This window comes from Polyodon spathula, chromosome 3, assembly GCF_017654505.1.
Source record: "Polyodon spathula isolate WHYD16114869_AA chromosome 3, ASM1765450v1, whole genome shotgun sequence".
NCBI lineage: Eukaryota > Metazoa > Chordata > Actinopteri > Acipenseriformes > Polyodontidae > Polyodon > Polyodon spathula.
In genome coordinates this window covers 97,293,126-97,318,222 of record NC_054536.1, presented here as the reverse complement: position 1 = coordinate 97,318,222, position 25,097 = coordinate 97,293,126, and the positions used below count along the sequence as shown (strand labels likewise).

Genomic DNA, 25,097 nt, shown 5'->3' with positions numbered 1-25,097 from the left:
CTAGTGTTACTAACCTAGTTTGCCATTTTATCACATTTACATGTTTTTTTTAGGTTTAAACACTTTAGTATTTATTTATTTATTTACTAGATTTGTACAGAAGCAATATTAGTTATTTACTGGACATGCACAATCCATTGATTTCGTGAAACAGTTAAAACATGATTGACAAATGTTTAATGCAATGATAGAAATTAAATGCTTTATGTGAGATTATCTGTACAATATTTTATTATACAATAAAATACTGTAAATCTCATGGCAGTGTGTTTGTATGTGTGTGAGAGTAGTGAAGGGAAAGAATGTTGTTCTCCCAAAAAACAAATCCGGGTGTGAAGCCAGAATTTCCCTGCTGCAGTAGTGTTCCAGTTAGCATCATGGGACTAGATGAGGACAGATAGCTGCTGTAGTGTAAAAAGTATATAATAGAACTAAACAAAAGAAAAAACATTTTGTCTTTGCAGAATTTGATGGAGCCTACTGTAAATATTGCGTGCTTTTTGGTAGAAAAACAGTAAAAAATGCACAGCACTGCAGACTAGCTGCAAACCATAAAAACATTGGGTTCTACAGTTACAAATTGAAAGAATGTCAAGAAAAATCAGACTTGCACAAAGCATCTAATAGTTGGCAATGCTTTTGTATATCTGATACAACAAACTGAAACACCTGTACATCAGGAGTTGAATTCATCTTATAGAGAAAGAGTGGAAAAAACAAGCAGAAGCTAATTTTAGATCTGTATAACTCCCAAGTATTGCTTATTATAGATGTACTCTTAGTATGTTACTTCATTCACTAGCAGATGTGTTCCAAACTGCACTTAGTTTGTTCTACGTTTGTTGAGGTGGGGTCACAGGGAACCTTTTGTGTGTCTTTGTGACAGGGTGGCTTGAGAGGTGATGTCAGACCTGGAAGAAACACCCAGCACTGCTGTGGAATGGTGAATGCGTCTGCTGGCGTCAGCTTATTGTTAACTAGAAGGTTTAAACGAAACAAAACACTCAAAATAAATACAGACAAACCAGTACCTTGCTGGTACTTCCAGCACGTTGTAGCAAGTGTTGTTTTTCTTTTCTCTTTCATTTGCAATTACTTTCCTCTCCACTCACAAACCCAGAGTGAGTGAAAAGTGCCTCTTTTATGCAGCTGTACAGAGACTCGACTCGATTGCTAACTCATTCAAGTGGAGTCTTGGTGCATCTGCACATGAACTAATTGTGCTCCTCGTGCTGCCATGTTAATACCCAGTTTAACCTGCACGTGGAGTGATTGTGCAATCCCTGTGCCTAAATACAATTCTATATTTTAAATCACTCGCGCTACACAGACCTATTTGTATCCCATGCACCAATACCTATACACCAACATCAACACGTAACACGCACATGGGTGACACACACGGCCACAGTCTTGCTGAATTTATTGAACCAGTCACGCTACAAGGCTAGATCCGCCCCTGTTAATCACTGATTGATTGATTGATTATATTCACTGTTATAATAGATAATTGCAAAGCATATGACATGGTTTATTTAGATTTCCAGAAAGCTTTTGACAAAGGCCAGCACAAAAGATTAATTCTCAAACTGAACGCAGTAGGGATTCAAGGAAACACATGTATATGGATTAGGGAGTGGTTAATATGTAGAAAACAGAAAGTACTGATCAGAGGAGAAACTTCAGAATGGAGTGTGGTAACCAGTGGAGTGCCACAGGGATCAGTATTAGGTCCTCTGCTATTCCTAATCTACATTAATGATTTAGATTCTGGTATAGTGCAAACTTGTTAAATTTGCAGACGACACAAAAATAGGAGGAGTGGCAAACACTGTTGCAGCAGCAAAGGTCATTCAAAATGATCTAGACAAGATTCAGAACTGGGCAGACACATGACAAATGACATTTGATAGAGAAAAGTGTACTGCACGCAGGAAATAAAAATGTGCATTATAAATATCATATGGGAGATACTGAAATTGGAGAAGGAATCTATGAAAAAGGAGTTTTTGTTGACTTAGAAATGTCTTCATCTAGATAATGTGGGGAAGCTGTAAAAAAAGGCCAACAAGATGCTCGGATACATTGTGAAAAGTGTTGAATTTAAATCAAGGGAAGTAATGTTAAAACTATACAATGCATTAGTAAGACCTCATCTAGAATATTGTGTTCAGTTCTGGTCACCTCACTATAAAAAAAGATATTGCTGCTCTAGAAAGAGTGCAAGCGACCAGAATTATTCTGGGTTTAAAAGGCATGTCAAAAGAATTGAATCTGTTCAGTCTTGAACAAAGAAGACTACGCGGCGACTTAATTCAAGCATTCAAAATTCTAAAAGGTATTGACAGTGTCGACCCAAGGGACTTTTTTGACCTGAAAAAAGAAACAAGGACCAGGGGTCACAAATGGAGATTAGACAAAGGGGCATTCAGAACAGAAAATAGGAGGCACTTTTTTACACAGAGAATTGTGAGGGTCTGGAATCAACTCCCCAGTAATGTTGTTGAAGCTGACACCCTGGGATCCTTCAAGAAGCTGCTTGATGAGATTCTGGGATCAATTAGCTATTAACAACCAAACGATGAAGATAGGCCAAATGGCCTCCTCTCGTTTGTAAACTTTCTTATGTTCTTAAATAAAACCAAAATCCTACAAGTTTTATATTCTACTTTATGTGTGTTTTGTGTGACGGGCAGGGGGCAAGTAGATTTTTGCTCTATAATTATTTTTTAAAGTTAAAGGTACAGCATTGTTTTCCCCCTCCTGAAGTGATTGTTTCAGTGCCGCAGTGTTTCCCTGTAGTTGCCTTGTGTTTGCCTGGTTCCCCTCTGAAGTGATGGTTTCAGTACCACAGTGTTCCCTTTTGTTGCTTTGTGGTGGTACAGGCGAGTGTTGCTTCACAGTACTGGAGGCCTCAGAGGATTTAGCCAGCCCTGAAATCTCTTTTAAATAAGCCATCACTTGTGAAATGTGGGGCATGTTTTACACTGGCCACAGAAATCTGTGAGAAATGCGAGACAGGCTCGAGTCGCGGCCTGGTCTGTTTGAAGTGGTGCCCTTGTAAAGCAACAGCTGGAAAGGGAGAGGGGAGGGGGTAGTTCCCAGGAGAGCCCTTCCACCAGCACCCTCTCGTAAAACTTTACTTTTACAAAGAAGAAAAAAACACTTTGCAAGTCTACTCCTAATTTAAGTCTTTCTTCCAAACACTGTACCTATCAGTTTTTTACGATTTATCATACATTTCGGAAGGCATTTTTGGAGAGGTTTATTTATTTTGTTCTACTGCTGTTTTGCTGTGGGTAGCAGAAGGATGACATTTTCTAGCTAATCTAGGGCAAAACCTCTCAACATTTAAGTTTTCATAAAATTTCACCCATTTTATTTATTAATTTATTTTTTGTTTTACAAATTTTAATTTTAATTTTACAAAATGTACAAGTGTTAGAACTTTTTTTTTTCCCTTAAACTCTCACTTGAACCATTTTAAAGAGTCCTAATTATAGTTCTGCTGCTGTACAGGACTGCATTGATTGTAGGCAGGGTTTGTTGTATATCTTCTGGAATGAATTTCGCAGTGAGCTTTAGCTCTGATATATTTTACAGGGGTTTGGGTTTCCAGACAGGAAATTTCAAATTAGCGTAGATGATTTCATTCAAGGTCGTCCCCTGCCCTACCTGTCTGATTTTTATAGCAGCGAGACGGATCAGTTTGCATTGCCAGGAGAGCAGTGGAGAAAGGGAGGCCGTATGGAGCTCTGGGGTCCTGGAACCACAGAAATGTCAAAGCAACCTTTTTACATAACAGTAACTCCCCGTTTTTTTTTTTTTTGACAAACGTAATGTAAAACATCGTTTACAACCCTTTGTAGCAAATGTTGGGGATAGATATATAATATATAATATATATATATATATATATATATATATATATATATATATATATATATATATATATATATATTATATATTAATATATATTTAAATATAATATATTAAATGGGTTATTAACAAAAGTTTGTTTATACACTATACTTACATGGCAGTGATACCTCTTGTGACTGCTGAACACTTATCTTACCAAGTGGTTAGTAAATAAGCAGTGTCTCATTTGAAATTAAAAGCCAAGTTTTTGAAAAACAGAAAGGCAGTCCCCTGGGTGGTGTGTTGTCAGCGTTCAGGGGACAGTGGGTCTTCCGTTGTGTTTTGTAAGTTCACATGCTGGGCCTTGCGGGCGGGGGGGGGGGGGGGGTGGGGGGGTTTATTTTAAAGTTTGTGTGTCAGCGTTCAGAGTGGACAGTGGGTCTCTAATTGGACATGCTGGGAGAAGTTTTATTGAGATCATTTGCAGGTATAAAAAGGGGAAGAGCTGACTGCAGGGATAGTTTATTTAGCTGTTGATGTGGCTGTCGCCTTGTCTGAGTGTTGCGGCTTGATTGTTTATTAGTTTAATGTATGGGTTTGTCATTCAGAGCATGCATGTGGTAAGTGTGTATGTAGAGAGATTTAAAATCCCACTAGAACAAAGCAGAATTCATGTTTGCTGCACTGTGTTTACTTTTCTTTCTACACAGCTGAAGGGCTTGTCCCTAAAGTCCTGAAATAAATCATTTCTGTATTCTAAGCATCAGTGTGAGGGGAGATGTTATCAATGACTGTGCGCAAGAACATCAGAAGTAATTGGTAAATTCTAGAATGAATCAGACAATGTTTGTCTTGATTTTGTTTTTATTTTCACTAGCGATGTTCTTGCTGTCAGCCACCAATGCTTCTTAACTGCTTCTACATGCAGAGGGACTGCCCAGGGGTAATACAATTGCAGCAGGAACAGTGTTAACCTTCTCCTCCATGTCTCTGTCTTCAGGATATCCGTAACACCGTTGGTAATATCCCTATGGAGTGGTACAAGGATTACCCTCACATTGGATACGACCTGGATGGAAAGAAGATCTTCAAGCCGATTAGAAATAAGGATGAACTGGATGAGTTTCTGGAGAAGATGGACAACCCTGATTACTGGTACGTTATTCACACAGGGTTCAGGAAAGAAGCTTGAAATAACTTGTTTGTTTTACGTTCACTTTATGTCTGTTACACAATTAGAGAAAGCAGATCAGTTAACTGGTTCCAGTCTTGCACAAGTACCCACAGTATATAGTTTTTGTATGACACATTGAAACTATTGCATTGGTTATATTGAGTATCTTTTTGTAAACTTTTACTGAAAAGTGTAACATTTGGTCACACACACACACTGAATAGAGCGTGTTTGCTGGTCTCTGACTTGCTTCCACAGGCGCACGGTTCATGATAAGATGACGGGCTCTGATATCAGACTGACTGACGAGCAGATCGACCTTGTGCATCGTCTCCAGAAGGGACAGTTCGGAGATGTTGGCTTCAACCAGTATGAGGTAATAAATAAATAAGAATAAAATAGAGTTCCAGCTCGCATATCAGAAATTACTTTATTGGATAAAAAGCCATGGAAAAAAGTGTTTCTGCTTAGCACAGTCTTTCAGGATTATCAATCGTTGGTTAATTAGTCAGTCATTTGTTCTGAAACATTTATTTTTTATTTTTTGCAGCGTGATTAATGAAAACTTTATTTGGATATTGTTTTTAACCCATACTGTGATGTAGCGATGTCAGTTCTGATCTAATCCCAATGAATGATTTTGGAGTTCATGAAAAGCTGCTATTTCTAAAAAAAATAAAATAAAGTTAGTGTCCCATAACCATGTTTAATTGTACGAATCAACGAATCACGTTATTTAACGTATACTTCCCGGGGGGTGGGGGGGGGGACCAAAAAATTAAACATTTTTAGGCTTCAGTTTCTTATTTTATATTGCGATGTATATTCGGGCTGTTTTTGCAGAATTAGCAGTTAAAAAAAATTAGAGTAAGTTATCATAACAGCATTTAGAGAAAGAAGAGAAGAGGCAGGTGGCAGTTAAAATGCAAAGTAGCCAAATGAGGACCATGGCACTTGATGGGTGGATAGTTAAGACTTCTATGTACATTTGTGCTATTTTTAATTAGGCATGGGACGTGTCGTTTTATTGTTAGTTATGTTTGATTTAAAGTAATTCCTGTTTGGGGAAAATCCTGAAAGACCTGGTAATGATGTGATTTATTTCCACATATAAAAGTCCGTAATGGGGTCATGCATTTTACTGGGCTGAATTCTGTCATTCTGACTTCAAAGGACTGCGGTCTCAACAAACTGAAAATGAACAGATTGTAAATTTTTAATATGAGACTATTAAAATTAAAAGAAATACAAAACACAGAGAAAACCTTACTTAATGAGTAGTTACAACTGTTCATTATTTTCTTATGGAACAAACAGCAGCGATTTTGCTAAATAGTGTTAATAATAATAATAATAATAATAATACTCTGCACTTTTTAAAGTTTTGTGACACCCAAGATTTTTCTAATTTCTATCTTAAGGAACCTTTTTCTTGCCGTTTTCTTTTTATGCTTTTTTTTTTTTTTAAATATAAAGTTGGGAGTGGCAGGGGCTCAAAGGTAAGGGTTCTCTACACATCTACACTTTGGCCTTGTGGTACCTGAATATAAACTTGTAATAGTTCATGCCCAGGCCAGATGAACCTGTGTTTGCACGCAGTGTGTCTTCCACAATGCAGTGATGCATGCTGCAGCTCCCTCTTCCACAGTGCAGTGATGCATGTTGCAGCTCCCTCTTCCACAGTGCAGTGATGCATGCTGCAGCTCCCTCTTCCACAGTGCAGTGATGCATGCTGCAGCTCCCTCTTCCACAGTGCAGTGATGCATGCTGCAGCTCCCTCTTCCACAGTGCAGTGATGCATGCTGCAGCTCCCTCTTCCACAGTGCAGTGATGCATGCTGCAGCTCCCTCTTCCACAGTGCAGTGATGCATGCTGCAGCTCCCTCTTCCACAGTGCAGTGATACATGCTGCAGTGCTCCCTTTGGATATCTCTCTGTCATACCACTAAACATTAGTTTTGACTTCTTTTTGAATTACAATAGTGTGGGTTGGCATGCTTCACAGATAGGTAGGTGCTACAGTAGGGGTGTCCCATCTTCATTCTTCAATTTTTTTTTTCGAACTTCTATTGCAGCCTTCTATCGATTTCTTCTCTCATGAGACCATGATCCACCCAGTGACCAACCGTCCAGAGCACAAGCGCAGCTTCATCCCCTCGCTGATTGAGAAGGAGAAGGTGAGGTTCTTTACAGAGCTGATGTTCCCTGGGTGATTTGAGAAGGTGAGATTCTTTACAGAGCTGATGCTCACTGGGAGATTTGAGAAGGTGAGGTTCTTCACAGAGCTGATGCTCCCTGGGTGATTTGAGAAGGTGAGGTTCTTCACAGAGCTGATGCTCACTGGGAGATTCGAGAAGGTGAGATTCTTTGCTCAGGAGCATTGCTGCTCTCTTGGTGTCTCATAATGAGCGCCCTCAATGTCGACATTCCATCAATCAGCATTTTATTTAATTTACTCGCAAAGGAATCCTGATGACGTGTCATGACTGTACAGATGGACAGAAATGTAAAAATGACATTTGAGGGAACTTGACACAACATTTATAATCACTTAAGAAAATACATACACTCCATACTACACCAGTAAGCCAATCGAGCTGAAACTGCTGACAAACTTTACATTCAGCATTTTAGTGGCTTAACCCTTTGCAGTCCATTATTCAGCTCTTGTCAGGCACGTCAGGTCCAATTTATTTTCACACACACTGTTTATTTTGCACGCGTTGTTTTAAAATATATATTTTTCACAGAGTAAAACAGGTTTAAAAGGGATTGAATCACAAAAGGACGCTCAGTACTGTATCTACAGCCAAGCCCCACCCCTTGTTCGTTGTATTTTTCACATACCTCTTTGTAGACGTGCATACTGCAATTCTCTCCTGATCACTCGTTTTATCACCAAACTCCTCAGTAATGCAATCCAAGTCATTATTTTATTACTCTAACATCTCAAAAAAGCTCTGCAAATGTGTGATTCTTTGAGCGCTGGATGCAGAAGCAGCTGTCTCCTTTGTTTATGTCCGTGTTATCTCTGTAGTGGATGGAGCTATGAGATACGCCCCCTTTTTTTTCGGCTCTTATCGGTCTCACTTGGCCATTGAAAGGTTTTCTCTGCTTTTTCTGGAGAAAAAACAACTAGAGACCTGTGCTTTACGTCTTTTTGATGATGTTGGACAGGAAAGGGAAAATTGTATTGTCAGACCTGGTCCGGCGTAGGACCGCAGAGGGTTAAATATGATTTGCTTGAAATTGAACACGCATTTACTGAACTGACTTTTGGGATGATGTTAAATATTGCGAGTTGAACAAATCAGTATTTCAGTATGAATTTACTATCCTCGTCTTTTCAATACACCCACCTTCTACAACTCCCAAAGCAACTGCAACAACTAACCACCAAGCCCAGTTTAATACAGCAATTCTTAGACCGGGATGGTTCAAGGTGGTTGGCTGGATGGAATTATTTAAAGCCACCATAAATAAGCCTCCAATGATGTGTAGTGTTCATGTTTTCAAGCAATTTCTCATAACTGCTCCCATGTGTGTAGTATTAGATGGAACCATTCGCACAGACTTTGAAAAGTGGAAACAGAGGTGAAATGCTCCATTTTAATGAGGGATTGAAACTTAAAGCTTAAAGAAATGAGAGCGAGTTTAATGAACCAAATTGCAGGGGGGGGGGGGGGGGGGGGGGTTGGGGCTTCTCCCGTCAGTACTGAGCATAATGGGAACACGGATAGATCAAGCATTCTTCAAAAAAAAATAATTATATATATATATATATATATATATATAATCATATATTATATTATTTAGCTTTTTAGCTTTAATAAAACAAGACATTTATAAATCGAACTTCTGTAAAGCTCACAATAACGTTTTAAAGACATATCTGATCATTTTTATTTTTTATTTTTGAAAGCTCCCATGTGTAGAAACTCAGCTGCTGTGTGTTTTTTAAATATATATCTGTCTCTAGGTCTCCAGACTGGTCCATGCAATAAAGATGGGCTGGATCAAGCCTCGCAAGCCCAAGGACAGCATGCCACAGTACTACGATCTCTGGGCGAAGGAGGACCCCAATTCTATACTGGGAAGACACAAGATGCATGTTCCAGCCCCGAAGCTGAAGCTGCCGGGACACGAGGAGTCCTACAATCCTCCCCCGGAATACCTTCTTACTGAGGAGGAAGTAAGAGAATCAATCCTTCCTTCCTGTCTGTCAGGACTTCACATTGTGAGAAAACTTCCTGTGTATCAGGTCTCCACGTTGTGAGAACCCTTCCTTCCTGTGTCTGTCAGCACTCCACATTGAGAGAACCCTTCCTTCCTGTCTATTAGCACTCCACATTGAGAGAACCCTTCCTGTGTATCAGGTCTCCACGTTGTGAGAACCCTTCCTGCCTGTGTCTGTCAGCACTCCACATTGAGAGAACCCTTCCTGTGTATCAGGTCTCCACGTTGTGAGAACCCTTCCTCTCTGTGTCTGTCAGCACTCCACATTGAGAGAACCCTTCCTTCCTGTCTATTAGCACCCCACATTGAGAGAACCCTTCCTGTGTCTATCAGCACCCCACATTGAGAGAACCCTTCCTTCCTGTCTATCGGGACTCCACATTGTGAGAACCGTTCCTGTGTATCAGGACTCCGCATTGTGCTTTTGTGAGGGCACCACTTCCTATTCATGTTCAGAGCTGGTAGTTTACAGAGATCCAGTTCTGTAGTGTAACTCACTTAATATCAGCTGCCTTTTTATATACGACAGAAAAGAAAAGCTGCTGTAAATCTGCATATCTCTGGCCTCTTTCAATCAAACTTGTGACTACAGGTATCACAGGGGATTCCTTGCTTGCTTTCCTTAATTGCAGAGGCTCTGATTTGTGTGACATTACATTCATGTGTTTCTGAAACTCGCAAATATCCAGCTGCTCTTGAAGGATTGTACTACATAGCTGATCACATGTTTAGCGTGGCCTCATAGTGAGTCTAACACAGGTTAATAATGCCCATAACTAAAGTAACTACAGGCTAGAAGTAGGAAATTCGAACACGTTCATATGGAAGAGGGAGTCCTCCTGCTGAGCCTGCATTCATTCCAAGCTCTGCCCCATCTCTGAGGCACTTGTAATCTTTGACCCTCAGAAACTGGCATGGGAGCAGCAGGAGGCCGAGGAGAGGAAGCTGAACTTCATCCCGCAGAAGTTCTCCTGCCTGCGCGCCGTGCCTGCGTTCCAGCGCTTCATCCATGAGAGATTCGAGCGCTGCCTGGACCTCTACCTCTGCCCCCGGCAGCGCAAGATGAGGGTAAGTGAAGCTGACGAGGAGATCGGAGCAGGGGGTTCGCTAATTAATTGCCTGCTACAATTCAGGTGCTTTATGCAAGAGTGGTACCAGCACAAAAACTATTTGAAAATTCCTTACGTCATCCAAAATGTCTTGTTTAATATATATGTGTGTGTGTAATTCAACGTTTTACACTAGGTAACGGGAGGTTGGGAGGGTGTTGCTGACAAACAACCATTTGAAAAGGGTTCCTGGATTTGTCCCTGCTGGACGTTGCTTTGATGCAGAGAGTACTGATTGATGTTAAGAACACAAAGTTTACAAACAAGAGGAGGCCATTTTGCCCATCTTGCTTGTTTTGGTTGTTGGTAGCTTATTGATCCCAGAATCTCAACAAGCAGCTTCTTGAAGGATCCCAGGGTGTCCACTTCAACAACGATGTGTCATCATTTGCTTGTATAGTTTTCAGGGTTTTTTCTCATCTCCCCTTTTTTTTTTTTTAATTTAGGTAAATGTAGATCCAGAGGATCTGATCCCAAAACTGCCAAAACCAAAAGATCTTCAGCCGTTCCCCACCACGCAGTCACTGGTAAGAATATATACATCTACTCGCCAAAACCAAAAGATCTTCAGCATTCTCCACCACTCAGTCACTGGTAAGAATATATACAGCTACTCGCCGAAACCAAAAGATCTTCAGCATTCTCCGCCACGCAGTCACTGGTAAGAATATATACATCTACTCGCCAAAACCAAAAGATCTTCAGCATTCTCCACCACTCAGTCACTGGTAAGAATATATACAGCTACTCGCCGAAACCAAAAGATCTTCAGCATTCTCCGCCACGCAGTCACTGGTAAGAATATATACAGCTACTCGCCGAAACCAAAAGATCTTCAGCATTCTCCGCCACGCAGTCACTGGTAAGAATATATACAGCTACTCGCCGAAACCAAAAGATCTTCAGCATTCTCCGCCACGCAGTCACTGGTAAGAATATATACAGCTACTCGCCGAAACCAAAAGATCTTCAGCATTCTTCGCCACGCAGTCACTGGTAAGAATATATACAGCTACTCGCCAAAACCAAAAGATCTTCAGCATTCTCCGCCACGCAGTCACTGGTAAGAGTATGTACTGGTGATCATGCACCTGAACCAGACCGCACCTCTGTTATAAATGATTATAGTGACCTGCTGTCCCTGCGGTGAGTGAATCAGGATCCCCGGCTGATTTAAAGGAAGCTGCACTGTCTGAGTCGAGCTCCAGTCTGCTTTGTGAATGTTAAAGGTCCGTGATCGGCTGTGGGGAGTAATTCTGCGCTGGTTGTATAGATTCCAAGAGGATCACGCTAGCTATGGGATGAGGATTCCTAGCAGAATGGGCAGTGAGTCCTATACTGCTTATGTTGTAGCTGGTTTAATTTAAATTATCCTCTGCTTAATGACTGTTAACTCTTGTATGAATCTGCATGGGCACAGGATCAGCTGAGATGTCTTTTCTAATCATTTCAGTAATGTCAGTATTTCCCTTTCAAGTACAAGCCTCATTTGGCATTGTCCCCGTTAATTCTTCATAACTGGAGCTGGGGACCCACTAGTAATACATGCCCAAGGCAGCTTTTGTATACCTTCCCACTGCTCTGCATGCTCCCGCTGTGTCTAGAGAAAGTCAGGCCTGGCCAGGGTGCTATTAGCAGCTCCTTACTGGCCCAGGAGACTCTGGTTTTCAGCTCTGTTGCAGCTCCTGAGTGGCCAGCGTGGAGACTGTCTGTCTGAACTTCGTGACCTGCTCAGCTGAGCGCAGGGGACAGGTATCCCAACCCATCGAGCCTGCAGCTCTGGGTCTGGCCCCTGAACGGCAGCGTTGATCCTCAAAACCCTGGCTTTGGGACCAGAGTGCTAACGGCAGCATCTATGTAGAGACCGGAAGCAACTGCAGAGAATTCATTCCTGCTGTTTACTAAAATAATAAATGAATAAATAATCTTTGTTGTGGCACCTTCTTAGATTTAGGTCATTCTGCAAGTAATGCACTTTGCAACGTCTTGGGTATAATTACACATTATTTGATGGATATATTTCGTACTTGAAAGGGAACGTTAGGTGTGCAGACTGGCGTGATGACGTTGCAGGTCACTGTGACAGCTTCTCAGTCTCAGTATTTTCAGGTAAAGAAAGTTAACCCGTTAAGTAATGGATACATTCTTATTTCTGTGAACCAGGGTTATGATAGTAACCTAATGTTTCTATCTGTTTTGGATATAGTCACTTAATAGCTGCTTCCACTTAGAAATTCAAGTTAGGAGTCCCAAGTGGACAGCTGTGAAAAGATTTGAAGTTCATGTCTATATACAGTATACCAGCTCTTTGTTTAAATTTAAAGCTGCAGTTAGTGCAAGTCAAATAATAAATAAAAATGGATGATTTGGTGTTGTGGGAGGGCACAGAGGCACTGTACAGGAGATGGCACCGCACATGTACTTGTTTCAGTGGCTGTTTGGTCAAGTGGTTAAAGAAATGGGCTCACCGGTTTAAAGCCCAGCTCACTTAACCGCCTTGTGCTCTGTCTTTTGGGTGAGGTATTGTTGTACGTGACTCTGCAGCTAATGCATAGTTCTCACACCCAAGTCTCATATCTTGTAAAGCGCTTTGTGATGGTGGTCTGCTATGAAAGGCGCTATATAAAAATAAAGATTATTATTATCATGAAGACTCCTGTTTTAAAATCTGTTAATCTGGGACAACTGCATCTGTTTCTTCTGTTCAGTGTGCACTCAAATAGGCTCTTTCTAAATTGATTAATAAAAGATTAATGGCTTCTTTTTTTTTTATATAAATTTTTTTTTTTCTCTCTCCCAGGTCTACCGCGGACACACTAATTTGGTGCGCTGCATTAGCCTGTCCCCTTGCGGGCAGTGGCTGGCCTCGGGTAAGTTCCTAGGTTCCTCCTCTTTTGGTGAAGGCTTTACTCTATTTTATTTAACAGCATAGGGCGCTTCAATAGATCATTTCTTGTGGTTTCTCATAATTCAGGCAGTAGCTAACTGCCTGCTTATGTCATCCCCACAGTGCGAGCCATGATGTAATGAGGCTGGCTTTTAAATCTAGAAGACTCCTCTAAGCAAGTGGTTCTTTTTGAGGGGGTGGGGGATATTTTGGTCAAGTGTCTTGGCTGACATTCTTACAAAACAGGATGCGATATCTCCTTTCCAAACTCTCACCCCTCAATTGGCAGGTTGACTGGAGGGCTCCTGGTTGTTTTGCAAAGTTTGTTATTCGTACCTGGTCCTAATGTGGTTTCTTTTGTTTTTTTGTTTTTTTTTTGGGCACCCTATCTTTAGCAGTTAAAGTGAGTCACATCAGGAAACCATATGAAAACACTTAGTGCAGGTTGTAAATGTTCAAATGGTTTACAAAATAACCCTTCTGAGTTTGGCTTCAAAGTTAAATAAACAGTGTGTGAGATGCAGTGCGCTTGTTCTGAGAGTGTGCTGCAGGGGAGCAGGTGAAGGCAGCTGTGTGGAATGAGTATAAACAGTGTGTGTGACGCAGTGCGCTCGTTCTGGGAGTGTGCTGCAGGGGGGCAGGTGAAGGCAGCTGTGTGGAATGAGTATAAACAGTGTGTGTGATGCAGTGCGCTCGTTCTGGGAGTGTGCTGCAGGGGGGCAGGTGAAGGCAGCTGTGTGGAATGAGTATAAACAGTGTGTGAGATGCAGTGCGCTCGTTCTGGGAGTGTGCTTCAGGGGGGCAGGTGAAGGCAGCGGTGTGGAATGAGTATAAACAGTGTGTGAGATGCAGTGCGCTCGTTCTGAGAGTGTGCTGCAGGGGAGCAGGTGAAGGCAGCTGTGTGGAATGAGTATGTCAACAATCTTTTTGGGCAGACTCATTGTTCTATGTTTCTTTTAAAGGTATAACAGTGTCACACAAGTTGATGTGCATCTCTTATCGTTCTCAAATTAGCAATTTTTTTTTTTTTTTTTTTTTTTTTAATAAATCCATCTGTGTATGTTTTGCAATTCATATGGGGTGGCAAGCACAGTACAATCTAATTATCGGCAACAGAGAGAAATAGTATAGATGTGTACACTGCGTGTGATTTGTTTAAAAATATAATGAAAAGCATGTGGCTCGACCTCCTGACCTGTGAAGGAGAAACAAAGCTGTGTCTTGACATGGGCTGTCCTGAGCATTTACTAATTTATACAACACTTGAGCGGGATAACATGGGCTTTCCTGAGCATTTACTAATTTATACAACACTTGAGCGGGATAACATGGGCTGTCCTGAGCATTTACTAATTTATACAACACTTGAGCGGGATAACATGGGCTGTCCTGAGCATTTATTTATTTATTTATACCACAAGCTTGGGTATGTCTAGCTTGGGATAGATGTTGAGTGGGATAACCTGCTTACTGGGGTTAGTTGTTAATTTAGAAATATATGGTATAAACAGATACAGAACACTGAGTGATGTGGTTCATATTCACATCAGGTGGGTGTCCTTACATAAATCCCCTACAGCAAATAAATGAAAGAAAAACTGAAAGAACAATCATCATCCTCATTTTTTCATTTTTGTAAAATTGAAAAGGTAATGTGTTCAAATTGACAGGGAAGTTGTGTGTTTGAATCTTTCAAAAGAGTAACTCAATCCACACAGCTCCCATGGATAAGCACCAACCAGATTAATTGTGTGCAGACAACAAGCAACACAGGCACTGAGGGGCAGCAACATTCAATTTTCACCTTGTTAAACCTTTTGTATCAAATGTCAAAACATTTTGGAGAGACTGGCTTTCATTAGCTGCAATATTTGACTCTGTAAACCCTGGATTAAAAAGCACTACAGTCACAGTCTTTTGTCTTGTTATAGAAAAGAATTATATATACACATACACACACACACACAGTAGTAGTAATGTAGTAAAAATGGCTGTCGACAGCCTCATAGGAATTTATTTTAAAATGAAAATATGCCCTTATAAAGTGTGTGTTTTTACTTTTTTGGGTACTAAATTTAACTGCTAGATTACACAGTACTGCTGTTCCCCTGCAGACAGCTGTATTCCTCTCTACTGTTGTGTGTGTGTGTTTATTATTTTTTTGGTATTAAAGTTAGCAGCTAGATTACACAGTGCCCCACAGACAGCTGTATTCCTCTCTACTGTTTTGTGTGTGTGTTTATTATTTTTTTGGCATTAAAGTTAGCAGCTAGATTACACAGTGCCCCACAGACAGCTGTATTCCTCTTTTACTTTTGTCTTGAGTAATGATGTTGCCTTCATTACCATTGACATTCAAAGGATGTAGCAGTCCTGGTTTGGGTTATGAATTAACCATTCCAAACCTAGAAAACAAACCTTTGACTAATTCTAGGTTATACCTTTTAAGGTTTTAAAGACTAGATTCAGTTTTATATTAGTTTTCATAACGTACATGTTTTCAATTTTATCATAGATTTCTGTTGATTTGATTGTAAAAACCAATCGAACAATGTCCATGAAAATGCGCACGGGTCGCGAGAGGATGAGATGTAAGTCAGAAAGCAGTGAAAATAGCACTCAGTTAATACTGTTGCATTAACCACAGTACTCAATCAGGTTTCAAGTAAGGGTCCAGTTTTAAGAACAGTAAGAGTTCAGCGGCACCTGATTCCCACAGGTCAGTGTAATCAGGTTTGTTGTTTACACTAATGGAGGCTAAAATTAAAACCCTTGTTCTCTGGGACCTGTGTAGTTTTGTAAAGATTTGTAACATGAAAGGAAGTTTAAAAGCGCAGAAGGTATCTTTACTTCAGCTGCAAATGAGCCGATCCCAAGTTGAAAAGCTGTGCTACTGTTTGTGTTTAAAGGCTCTTGTTGGATCAAAGCCAGGCCAGTATGGTGCTCAGTCACATTAAATCGTTCAGCCCTGTTTGTGGGCGGCTATGAAAATATATTAAGATGAAATTGAAAATCAAACTGGGGGGGGGGGGGGCTTTACAACACAAAACCACAGCACGTAAATTTCCGTTTTTTGTGATTTATTTTTCTTTCAAAACCATTTTTATACTTTTCCAGGACCAAAGCATTACAGTTATGGCTGAGAGTTGTTGAGATGAGGTTTTTGGAGGGCGTGAGGGTGTTGGTCTTGACCAATCCGAGACACACACATATTTAGTGATATTAGCTCTGGAAATGCCTGCCTCTCATCTAATAGCGATTCTCTCAAGTCCTTACCACAGCTCTGCTCAACAGACAGGGCATGACCCTTTGAGCAGTTCTGTTTTCCTGTATATGTTCTGAAAGCACTTGATACTTGGAGATTGTGGTCTGCCAGTTATACAGTCCACCCTCGCTGCAGCACTAGTACTGTACAAAGACAACTCCACGTCTTTTTATTGAGGCATGGAGGGTTTAGAAGCCAGGTATAGCAGCCCTTATTCATGTAAGAGTCGGTGTTCAGTCCATACCCCTTTTCATTGTGACCCTGTCAAAGGGAGGCAGAGACAACTTTTTGACATGCCATAATGAGGTGCGTGTTGCAAATACAGGGACTTGTACTGTGAGGGAGGGTGCCAAGCCCTCTAGAGCTACAGTGTTATTCATAGCTGTGTAACTTCCAGAACTACAGTGTATCAGAATTCATAACCATTGCATTACTCTCCGCTTTTGAAATGATGGCAGGTTTAAAAGAGAGGTTTCATCAGGGTCTTTGTAGCAGGACGCCGAGGAATAGTTGCCTTGCAGTATGTCACGTAGTGTTACAGCGTTGTGTAGCCATTATTAACTGCAAATACTAGTGCACCATGTGTACAGCAGACTTTTTATATATATAAACTTTATTTTTAACTTCAGTTACTTCAAGTTCTCTGTTGCAAAGTATTCATGTTAGTTCAACTCAATTAGCCTTCGTCATGCAGGTGGCTATCGTAAAACAGCTGCAGCGTTCTCCAGCCAGACTCGTGAAATGCTGGTTGTTGAGCACAGAAAAGAATCCCAAGTTTTTAGGTTTTGTTTCATTCAATTTGTATAGCCCTTCTCGTATGTTCTACATGGTGTGCCTGCAAGTTTAATCTACAGCCTTTCTGCATGAAGAACCAAATAACACATTACCATCAACGTGAAACCTGTCCTTGCCAAACCCGTTGATCCAGTCTTTAGGGGTGATTTGTTATTGTTTTCGGCATCTTTGAACAGCTCTGGATACTGAAGTAAACTGAACTTGAATACTGGAAGCATTTTATTAGACAGGTGTGTTCATGTGAATTTAAGGCAAGGTTGCCAGTGTTAATGTTTATATATGGTACGTGTATTGATTTGGTTATCAAACAGTCAAAAAAAAAAAAAGCCTTGCATGTTTTTTGCCCTTCCCCAAATGTAAAACAAACAAATCTCTGACTATCATAGAAAATGTTTTTCTTGTTATTCCTCAGCAAACAGATACCTAGGATCCCTGCGCTACGTAATCAGATTAGTCATGTGATACGAAAAGGCGGCCCTCAGTCTGCTTTGTGTTCATATATGTGCAAAGTCCAGCCCTGGTCCTGGATTGCAGATTGCAGCCCTGCGCCACGTCGAAATGGTGGCCTGAATCTAGGCCGGCCCTGGGCTGCCTTTTCTTTTTTGGAGTGTTCACATATGAGAAGAGGCTGGCCTGAGGCGGCCTTAAATCGCAAGTGTGAGCGGGATCATGGATTTATTGATTTGCTCCCTGGAGCTGGGGCACCTACGTTTGTATACCACTGAAACATTTTATTACACCCAGGTTTTGCACATGTCGTTTTTAAAAACTGAACCTCGTTACATGAAGTAATCCTCCCAGGGAAGCCCGTTTTGTAGTCCATTTGTGGTTCATAAACAGATTTTATAGTGAACCCTATACCTATCCATTTTGTAGTTGTCAGACAGGTTGTTCTAACTGAACTAACTATATATATATATATATATAATATATATATATATATATAACCCCTATATATTATATATATATATATATATATATATATATATAATATATATATTTTTTTTTTAAAAAAACCTTTGCTGTGGTAAACAATGTTATGTTAACAATACTTGAGCAGTAGGGTAAAAAACTTCAAGCATTGTGAAAATGTAGCTTGTAATGGGATCAGTACCACTAAAAGCAGTGGTATAGGGTACTGTATTCATGGAGGTGTTAACATTAAACTATTCCAAGAATATTTTGCAGTAGTTTTTTCTGAAGTGTTGCCATTTATCACAAAATATTTTGAATTGGTTTCTTCTGGCTCTGAAGTGTTGCTATGTGGGCCAGATGTCTCTGAAAAGGCAGGAGATGGAATGCTGTTGGGTAGTTTGAGAGTGCTTCCACTGGTGCTCCTGGGGACAAATCCCTTCACTAGGCCCATAGCAGGGCACTGGTAGTGGTAGTATTTAAACAGAATGTCTTTCTGAGAAACAGGAATCTTTTACAGCGTGCATTGTCACTGGGTGTTCCTCCTAGGCTCTGACGACTGCACCGTGCGCTTCTGGGAGGTGAGCTCGGCACGCTGTATGAAGACAGTGGAAGTGGAAGGAGCTGTAAAGAGCATCGCCTGGAACCCTAACCCAGCTCTGTCTCTCGTTGCTGCCTCGCTGTAAGTTTCACTGAGATTGATTTGAACTGGTGCATTCATCTCTGATTTTACTAATTCATAAAAAAAAAAATAAAGATAATAATCAAAGAAAATAGTGTTGACATAGCAAGCTTTTAGGCCAAAAATGTACAATCTCTTGGCTATAGGCCATTTAAGAGGTACATAATTTAGGCCGAATTGTACTGCGAGCAGGTTGACGTTGTGTAACGCTTTGCAGGGAGCAGTCTGTGGTCGTGCTGAACCCTGGTCTGGGGGATGTCCTGGTGTCCAGCGTCACAGAGCAGCTCATCTCCTCGTATGTGGAGCCGGAGGAGGAGAAGACTCAGGCAGTGCAGTGGGTCGTCCCTGAGACAGAGGCCTCGGAGAAGGGACTCCGGCTCATCATCAGACATCCAAAGGTATGCTTTTGTTTTTTTTTTTAAACTGACAAATTTATTTTTCTGGCTGAACCAGTGAAGCCGATCATATTTTCTCCTGTCAATGACAATACGGCAAACGCCACAGTGGATTTCTTTCCTGCCAGGACTGAAGCCGCAGAATGTGAGAAGGCTGTGCCTGTGCTCCTGACCCTGGAGAAGCAAAGCGAGCGCACTTCCACAAACTCAGCACCTACATGAGTTGTAGTTGGAGAAACTATTTTTTTGGCATTACGTTTTCTCAGAATACAAGCACCCTAAAAAAATAATATCATCATAAATGAGTTCCTGGAAATAATAAATATAATCATTTAAAATCTGGACACATTTTTCTTGGTCCTTTACCAGTGGTTAACAACATTGGGGGGTGAACTGTGATTTGGTAATAAATTATTATTCAAAAAATTGAATAATGTACTCCAACAAAGGAGTCAAACATTCAAATGCGCTCAATCCCATTTCCCCCACACTGGACTCGATCTGATGCTGCGCTCAGTCCTGTTTCCCCCACACTGGACTCGAGATCTGATGCTGCGCTCAGTCCCGTTTCCCCCACACTGGACTCGATCTGATGCTGCGCTCAGTCCCGTTTCCCCCCACGCTGCGCTCAGTCCCGTTTCCCCCCACGCTGCGCTCAGTCCCGTTTCCCCCCACGCTGCGCTCAGTCCCGTTTCCCCCCACGCTGCGCTCTGTCCCGTTGCCCCCCACTCTGCTGCGCTCTGTCCCGTTGCCCCCACGCTGCGCTCTGTCCCGTTGCCCCCACACTGGACTTGAGATCTGATGCTGCGCTCAGTCCCGTTCCCCCCCACGCTGTGCTTTAGTCCAGTTTCTCCTGTCCTGACGCTGCCTGTTTCCATCTCTCCTGTTCAGTCTGTGAAGCAGGTGACCTGGCACGGGAAGGGGGATTACCTGGCCAGTGTTATGCCAGACAACGGCAACACACAGGTGCTGATCCACCAGCTGAGCAAGCGCCGCAGTCAGAACCCCTTCCGCAAGAACAAGGGACTGGTGCAGTGCGTGGCCTTCCACCCCAGCCGGCCCGCCTTCTTCGTGGCCACACAGCGCTACATTCGCGTCTACAACCTCATCAAGCAGGAGCTCACCAAGAAGCTGCTGGCCAACTGCAAGTGGGTTTCCAGCATGGCGGTCCACCCTGGAGGTGAGTCCTGTCATACACAGTGAGGTTTTTAAGGGTCAGGGGTTTTTAGGGGGTGAGTTTTTTAAGCCACTTCTTTCATTTAAAAAATAAGTAAAATAAAATAAGTTGTTTATAAAAACATGCATTTTGTATCCCGCTCCGGAGTCGTCACACAAGCACTGTTCTGAAATTGGCATGGCATAAGCCGTATTTGATTTATGATTAGGGGTATATAGAAATTGAGGCATCTGTAATATACATTTTGTACTAGTAGCTACAGTAGATGAAGCAATGTTTTAGGCTGATAGACATACTGTACGTGTCCATGTGTTTAACGTGGGTCCTGTCTCTTCAGGTGACAATGTGATCTGTGGGAGCTATGACAGCAGACTGACCTGGTTTGATCTGGATCTCTCTACAAAACCTTATAAAGTCCTCCGGTGAGTAAGAACAGCTAAAGTGGAATAAAGTGTTCTGCTTGAAATGTGTTAAGTCTAGTCTGTTAGGGTTCCCAAAGGTACTCTTTAGCTGTAGGGGTACAAGCTCCCTCCCTCCTAAACAAAAAAAAAAAAAAAAAAAAAGGGCTTTACACAAACAGGGTGGCCAGTCAGCCCTTCCACCATCCAGGACTTTGTGTTACTCAACAAAAAGCACAGACTAAAGGAATGTTAAATCTGAAACGTATATCAATTTAATTAAAACTCTAACCTCTTCTGATTCTTTCAGACACCACAAGAAGGCACTCCGAGGAGTCGCTTTCCACAAGAGCTACCCTCTGTTTGCCTCTGCCTCTGATGATGGCAGTGTCATCGTCTGCCACGGCATGGTCTACAAGTAAGTCTCTACTGTCCCCCAGTCCATTCTGCTAAAAACACTACATTGGAAAGAAACCTCTCCCTAAGGTGCTGCACATTACTCAGAAGGGTGCTGTGTGCTGTAGGCATACTGGAGAATTGCAAACATAATCCACAAAAAGGGAGACAAAACCAAACCAGGTAACTACCTATATGGTAAGAGCATCCTTGGAGGCGGTCAGCATGGTTTTAGGAAAGGGAGATCTCATCTAACTAACCTGCTTGATTATTTTTTTGAGGATGCAACATCGACAATGGATAATTGCAAAGCATTTGACATGGTTTATTTAGATTTCCAGAAAGCTTTTGACAAAGTCCTGCATAAGATTTATTCTCAAACTGAACGCAGTAGGGATTCAAGGAAACACATGTACATGGATTAGGTAGTGGTTAACATGTAGAAAACAGAAAGTACTGACTAGAGGAGAAACCTCAAAATAGAGCAAGGTAACCAGTGGAGTACCACAGGGATCAGTATTAGGTCATCTGCTGTTCTTAATCTACATTAATTATTTAGATTCTGGTATAGTAAGCAAACTTGTTAAATTTGCAGGCGACACAAAAATAGGAGGAGTGTCAAACACTTGCAGCAGCAAAGGTCATTCAAAATGATCTAGACAAGATTCAGAACTGGGCAGACACATGGCGAATGACATTTAATAAAGAAAAGTGTAAGGCACTGCACGCAGGAAATAAAAATGTACATTATAAATATCATATGGGAGATACTGAAATTGAAGAAGGAATCTAGGAAAAGGCCTAGGAGTTTATGTTGACTCAAATGCCTTCATCTAGACAATGTGGGGAAGCTGTAAAAAAAAGGCTAACAAAATGCTCGGATATATTGTGAAAAGTGTTGAAAAATTTAAATCAAGGGACGTAATGTTAAAACTTCACAATACATTAGTAAGACCTCATCTAGAATATTGTGTTCGGTTTTGGTCACCTCGCTACAAAAAGGATATTGCTGCTGTAGAAAGAGTGCAAAGAAGAGCGACCAGAATTATTCCAGGATTTAAAAGGCATGTCATATGCAGACAGGCTAAAATAAGTGAATCTATTCAGTCTTAAAGAAAGAAGACAAAGAAGACTGTGTGGCGATCTGATTCAAGCATTCAGAATTCTAAAAGATATTGACAATGTTGACCCAGGGGACTTTCGACCTAAATAAAAAAACAAGGACCAGGGGTCACAAATGGACATTACATAAAGGGGCATTCAGAACAGAAAGTAGGAGGCACATTTTGTACACACAGAATTGTGGGTGTCTGAAACCAACTCCCCAGTAATATTGTTGAAGCTGACACCTTGGGATCCTTCAAGAAGCTGCTTGATGAGATTCTGGGATCAATAAGCTACTAACAACCAACGAGCAAGATGGGCCGAATGGCCTCCTCGTTTGTAAACTTTCACGTGATGTTCTAATGGAGAAAAGTGACTGTACCCAAAATAAAACAAAGCCTTGCCCCTCGGCCTGACTTATTTTTCTTTCTTTGTGTCTCCCGTTTGCAGTGACCTGCTGCAGAACCCTCTGATTGTCCCTGTGAAGGTTCTGAAGGGTCATGAGGTCACAAGGGATCTGGGAGTCCTGGACGTAGCGTTCCACCCCACCCAGCCCTGGGTGTTCTCCTCCGGCGCCGACTCCACAATCCGGCTGTTCACCTGAACGGGGGGGTGGGGGTAGAATACCTGTGTCTTGCAGGGGTTCTGCGGTAGAATACCTGCGTCTTGCAGGGGTTCTGCGGTAGAATACCTGCGTCTTGCAGGGGTTCTGCGGTAGAATACCTGCGTCTTGCAGGGGTTCTGCGGTAGAATACCTGCGTCTTGCAGGGGTTCTGCGGTAGAATACCTGCGTCTTGCAGGGGTTCTGCGGTAGAATACCTGCGTCTTGCAGGGGTTCTGCGGTAGAATACCTGCGTCTTGCAGGGGTTCTGCGGTAGAATACCTGCGTCTTGCAGGGGTTCTGCGGTAGAATACCTGCGTCTTGCAGGGGTTCTGCGGTAGAATACCTGCGTCTTGCAGGGGTTCTGGGGTAGAATACCTGTGTCATGCAAGAATAATGTACCGTTCAATGGATGGTTCATTAATAAGAAATGATTAAAGATAAAATATTTAAGACCATAGTCCACCAGAGAAACCAATGTTCTGTAACTTGAAATATGTAGATGCATTGTTTTATTAAATCGTATCCTTATTGCTCTTTTCTATTTTTTGTTTGTTTTATTTTTTGTGGTGGTATGCAAATTAAAATAACTGGTAACAGTGATGCAAATGATGGTGTTGATTTTTCTAAAATGTTGTGCTACTATAACATGTACTTTCTTCAGGCGAGTTCTTGTGTTTTTATTACCAGCTGCTACAACATCGCAACTATTAGTGCTTGAAGGTTTTAGCAGTGAAATATACTTGATGCATTCTGCAGTATTCATCTGTTAACACCAGCAGTGCCCCAAGACTAGTGGCAGAAAATGTGTTTTATCCTTATTATGCTAAAAAAGCATGTGTATTGCCCTGCATGTATGTGTACTACCTGCATGTGTGAGCAGTCCCTGCGTGTGTGTGTGTGAAATACCCTGCATGTGTGAGCACTCACTGGCTATGTGTGAGCACTCCCTGCATGTGTGAGCACTCCCTGGCTGTGTGTGTATTACCCAGCATGTGTGAGCACTCCCTACGTGTGTGTGTGATACCCTGCATGTGTGAGCACTCCCTGGCTGTGTGTGTGTGTGTGTGTGTGTGTGTGTGTGTGCAATACCCTGCATATGTGAGCACTCACTGGCTCTGTGTGTATTGCCCTGCTTGTGTGAGCGCTCTGGGTGTGTGTGTGTGTGTGTGTAATACCCAGCATGTGTGAACACTCACTGGCTCTGTGTGTATTACCTGTATTACCCTGCATGTGTGTGTGTAAAATCCTGCATGTGTGAGCACTCCCTGGCTGTGTGTGTATTGCCCTGCATGTGTGAGCACTCCCTGGCTGTGTGTAATAACCTGCATGTGTGAGCACTCCCTGGTTCTGTGTGTATTGCCCTGCTTGTGTGAGCACTCTGCATGTGTGTGTGTGTGTGTAATACCCAGCATGTGTGAGCACTCACTGGCTCTGTGTGTATTACCCTGCATGTGTGTGTGTGTAAAATCCTGCATGTGTGAGCACTCCCTGGCTGTGTGTGTAATAACCTGCATGTGTGAGCTCTCCCTGGCTGTGTGTGTATTGCCCTGCATGTGTGAGCACTACTTGGCTGTGTGTGTTTGAACATGCTTCTATATATACCTCCTTCAGCTTCATGTGGTGTTCCTTGTTTGTTAAACAGTTGCCATTTCAGTTAATCAGGAAAAGTCGTTGTCGAGCTGCACTGCAGGATTTAACAGGCTTCAGTTTTTTCCAGTTTTATTCTGAAGTGTATTTACCACATCCCTCTACAGTTTAATTTTCTGTCAGATTAATTCAGTCGTTCATATTAATTTAAAACTGAGAATTCTACCTGTTGTAAAAGGGTGGAGGGCTAATTATAAAGGCTACAATGTATACAGAGGGGTGTGTGTTATGTGTGTTTGTATGTACAGTGCCTATAGAAAGTCTACACCCCCTTTCAAAATGTTCACCTTTGTTGCTTTTTAGCCTGGAATTGAGTGTTTTTTTTTTTTTTTTCATTTATCTACACATCCTACCCCACAACTTCCAAGTGAAAAAAATATTCTAGAAATTTGTAGAAAATAAATTAAAAATAAAAACTGAAATGGCTTGGTTGTTTAAGTGTCCACCCTCCCTTGT

At 41.6% G+C, this 25,097-nt stretch overlaps 1 protein-coding gene across 2 annotated transcripts in view; it reads left to right on the top strand.

Moving 5' to 3' along the window:
• LOC121313709 (ribosome biogenesis protein bop1-like) overlaps positions 1–24,033 on the top strand; it is a 72,977-nt gene extending 48,944 nt beyond the window's left edge. For both annotated transcript variants that reach the window (XM_041246529.1, XM_041246530.1), the window contains 13 exons: positions 4,862–5,016; positions 5,294–5,411; positions 7,110–7,211; positions 9,014–9,226; positions 10,177–10,338; positions 10,826–10,906; positions 13,180–13,249; positions 18,788–18,920; positions 19,138–19,318; positions 20,207–20,495; positions 20,830–20,914; positions 21,201–21,308; positions 22,841–24,033. In XM_041246529.1, coding sequence (XP_041102463.1) covers positions 4,862–5,016; positions 5,294–5,411; positions 7,110–7,211; positions 9,014–9,226; positions 10,177–10,338; positions 10,826–10,906; positions 13,180–13,249; positions 18,788–18,920; positions 19,138–19,318; positions 20,207–20,495; positions 20,830–20,914; positions 21,201–21,308; positions 22,841–22,994 — 1,851 coding nt within the window. In that variant the 3' untranslated portion in view covers positions 22,995–24,033. The remainder of the gene's footprint in view (positions 1–4,861; positions 5,017–5,293; positions 5,412–7,109; positions 7,212–9,013; positions 9,227–10,176; positions 10,339–10,825; positions 10,907–13,179; positions 13,250–18,787; positions 18,921–19,137; positions 19,319–20,206; positions 20,496–20,829; positions 20,915–21,200; positions 21,309–22,840) is intronic.
• Positions 24,034–25,097: the final 1,064 nt, after the last annotated feature.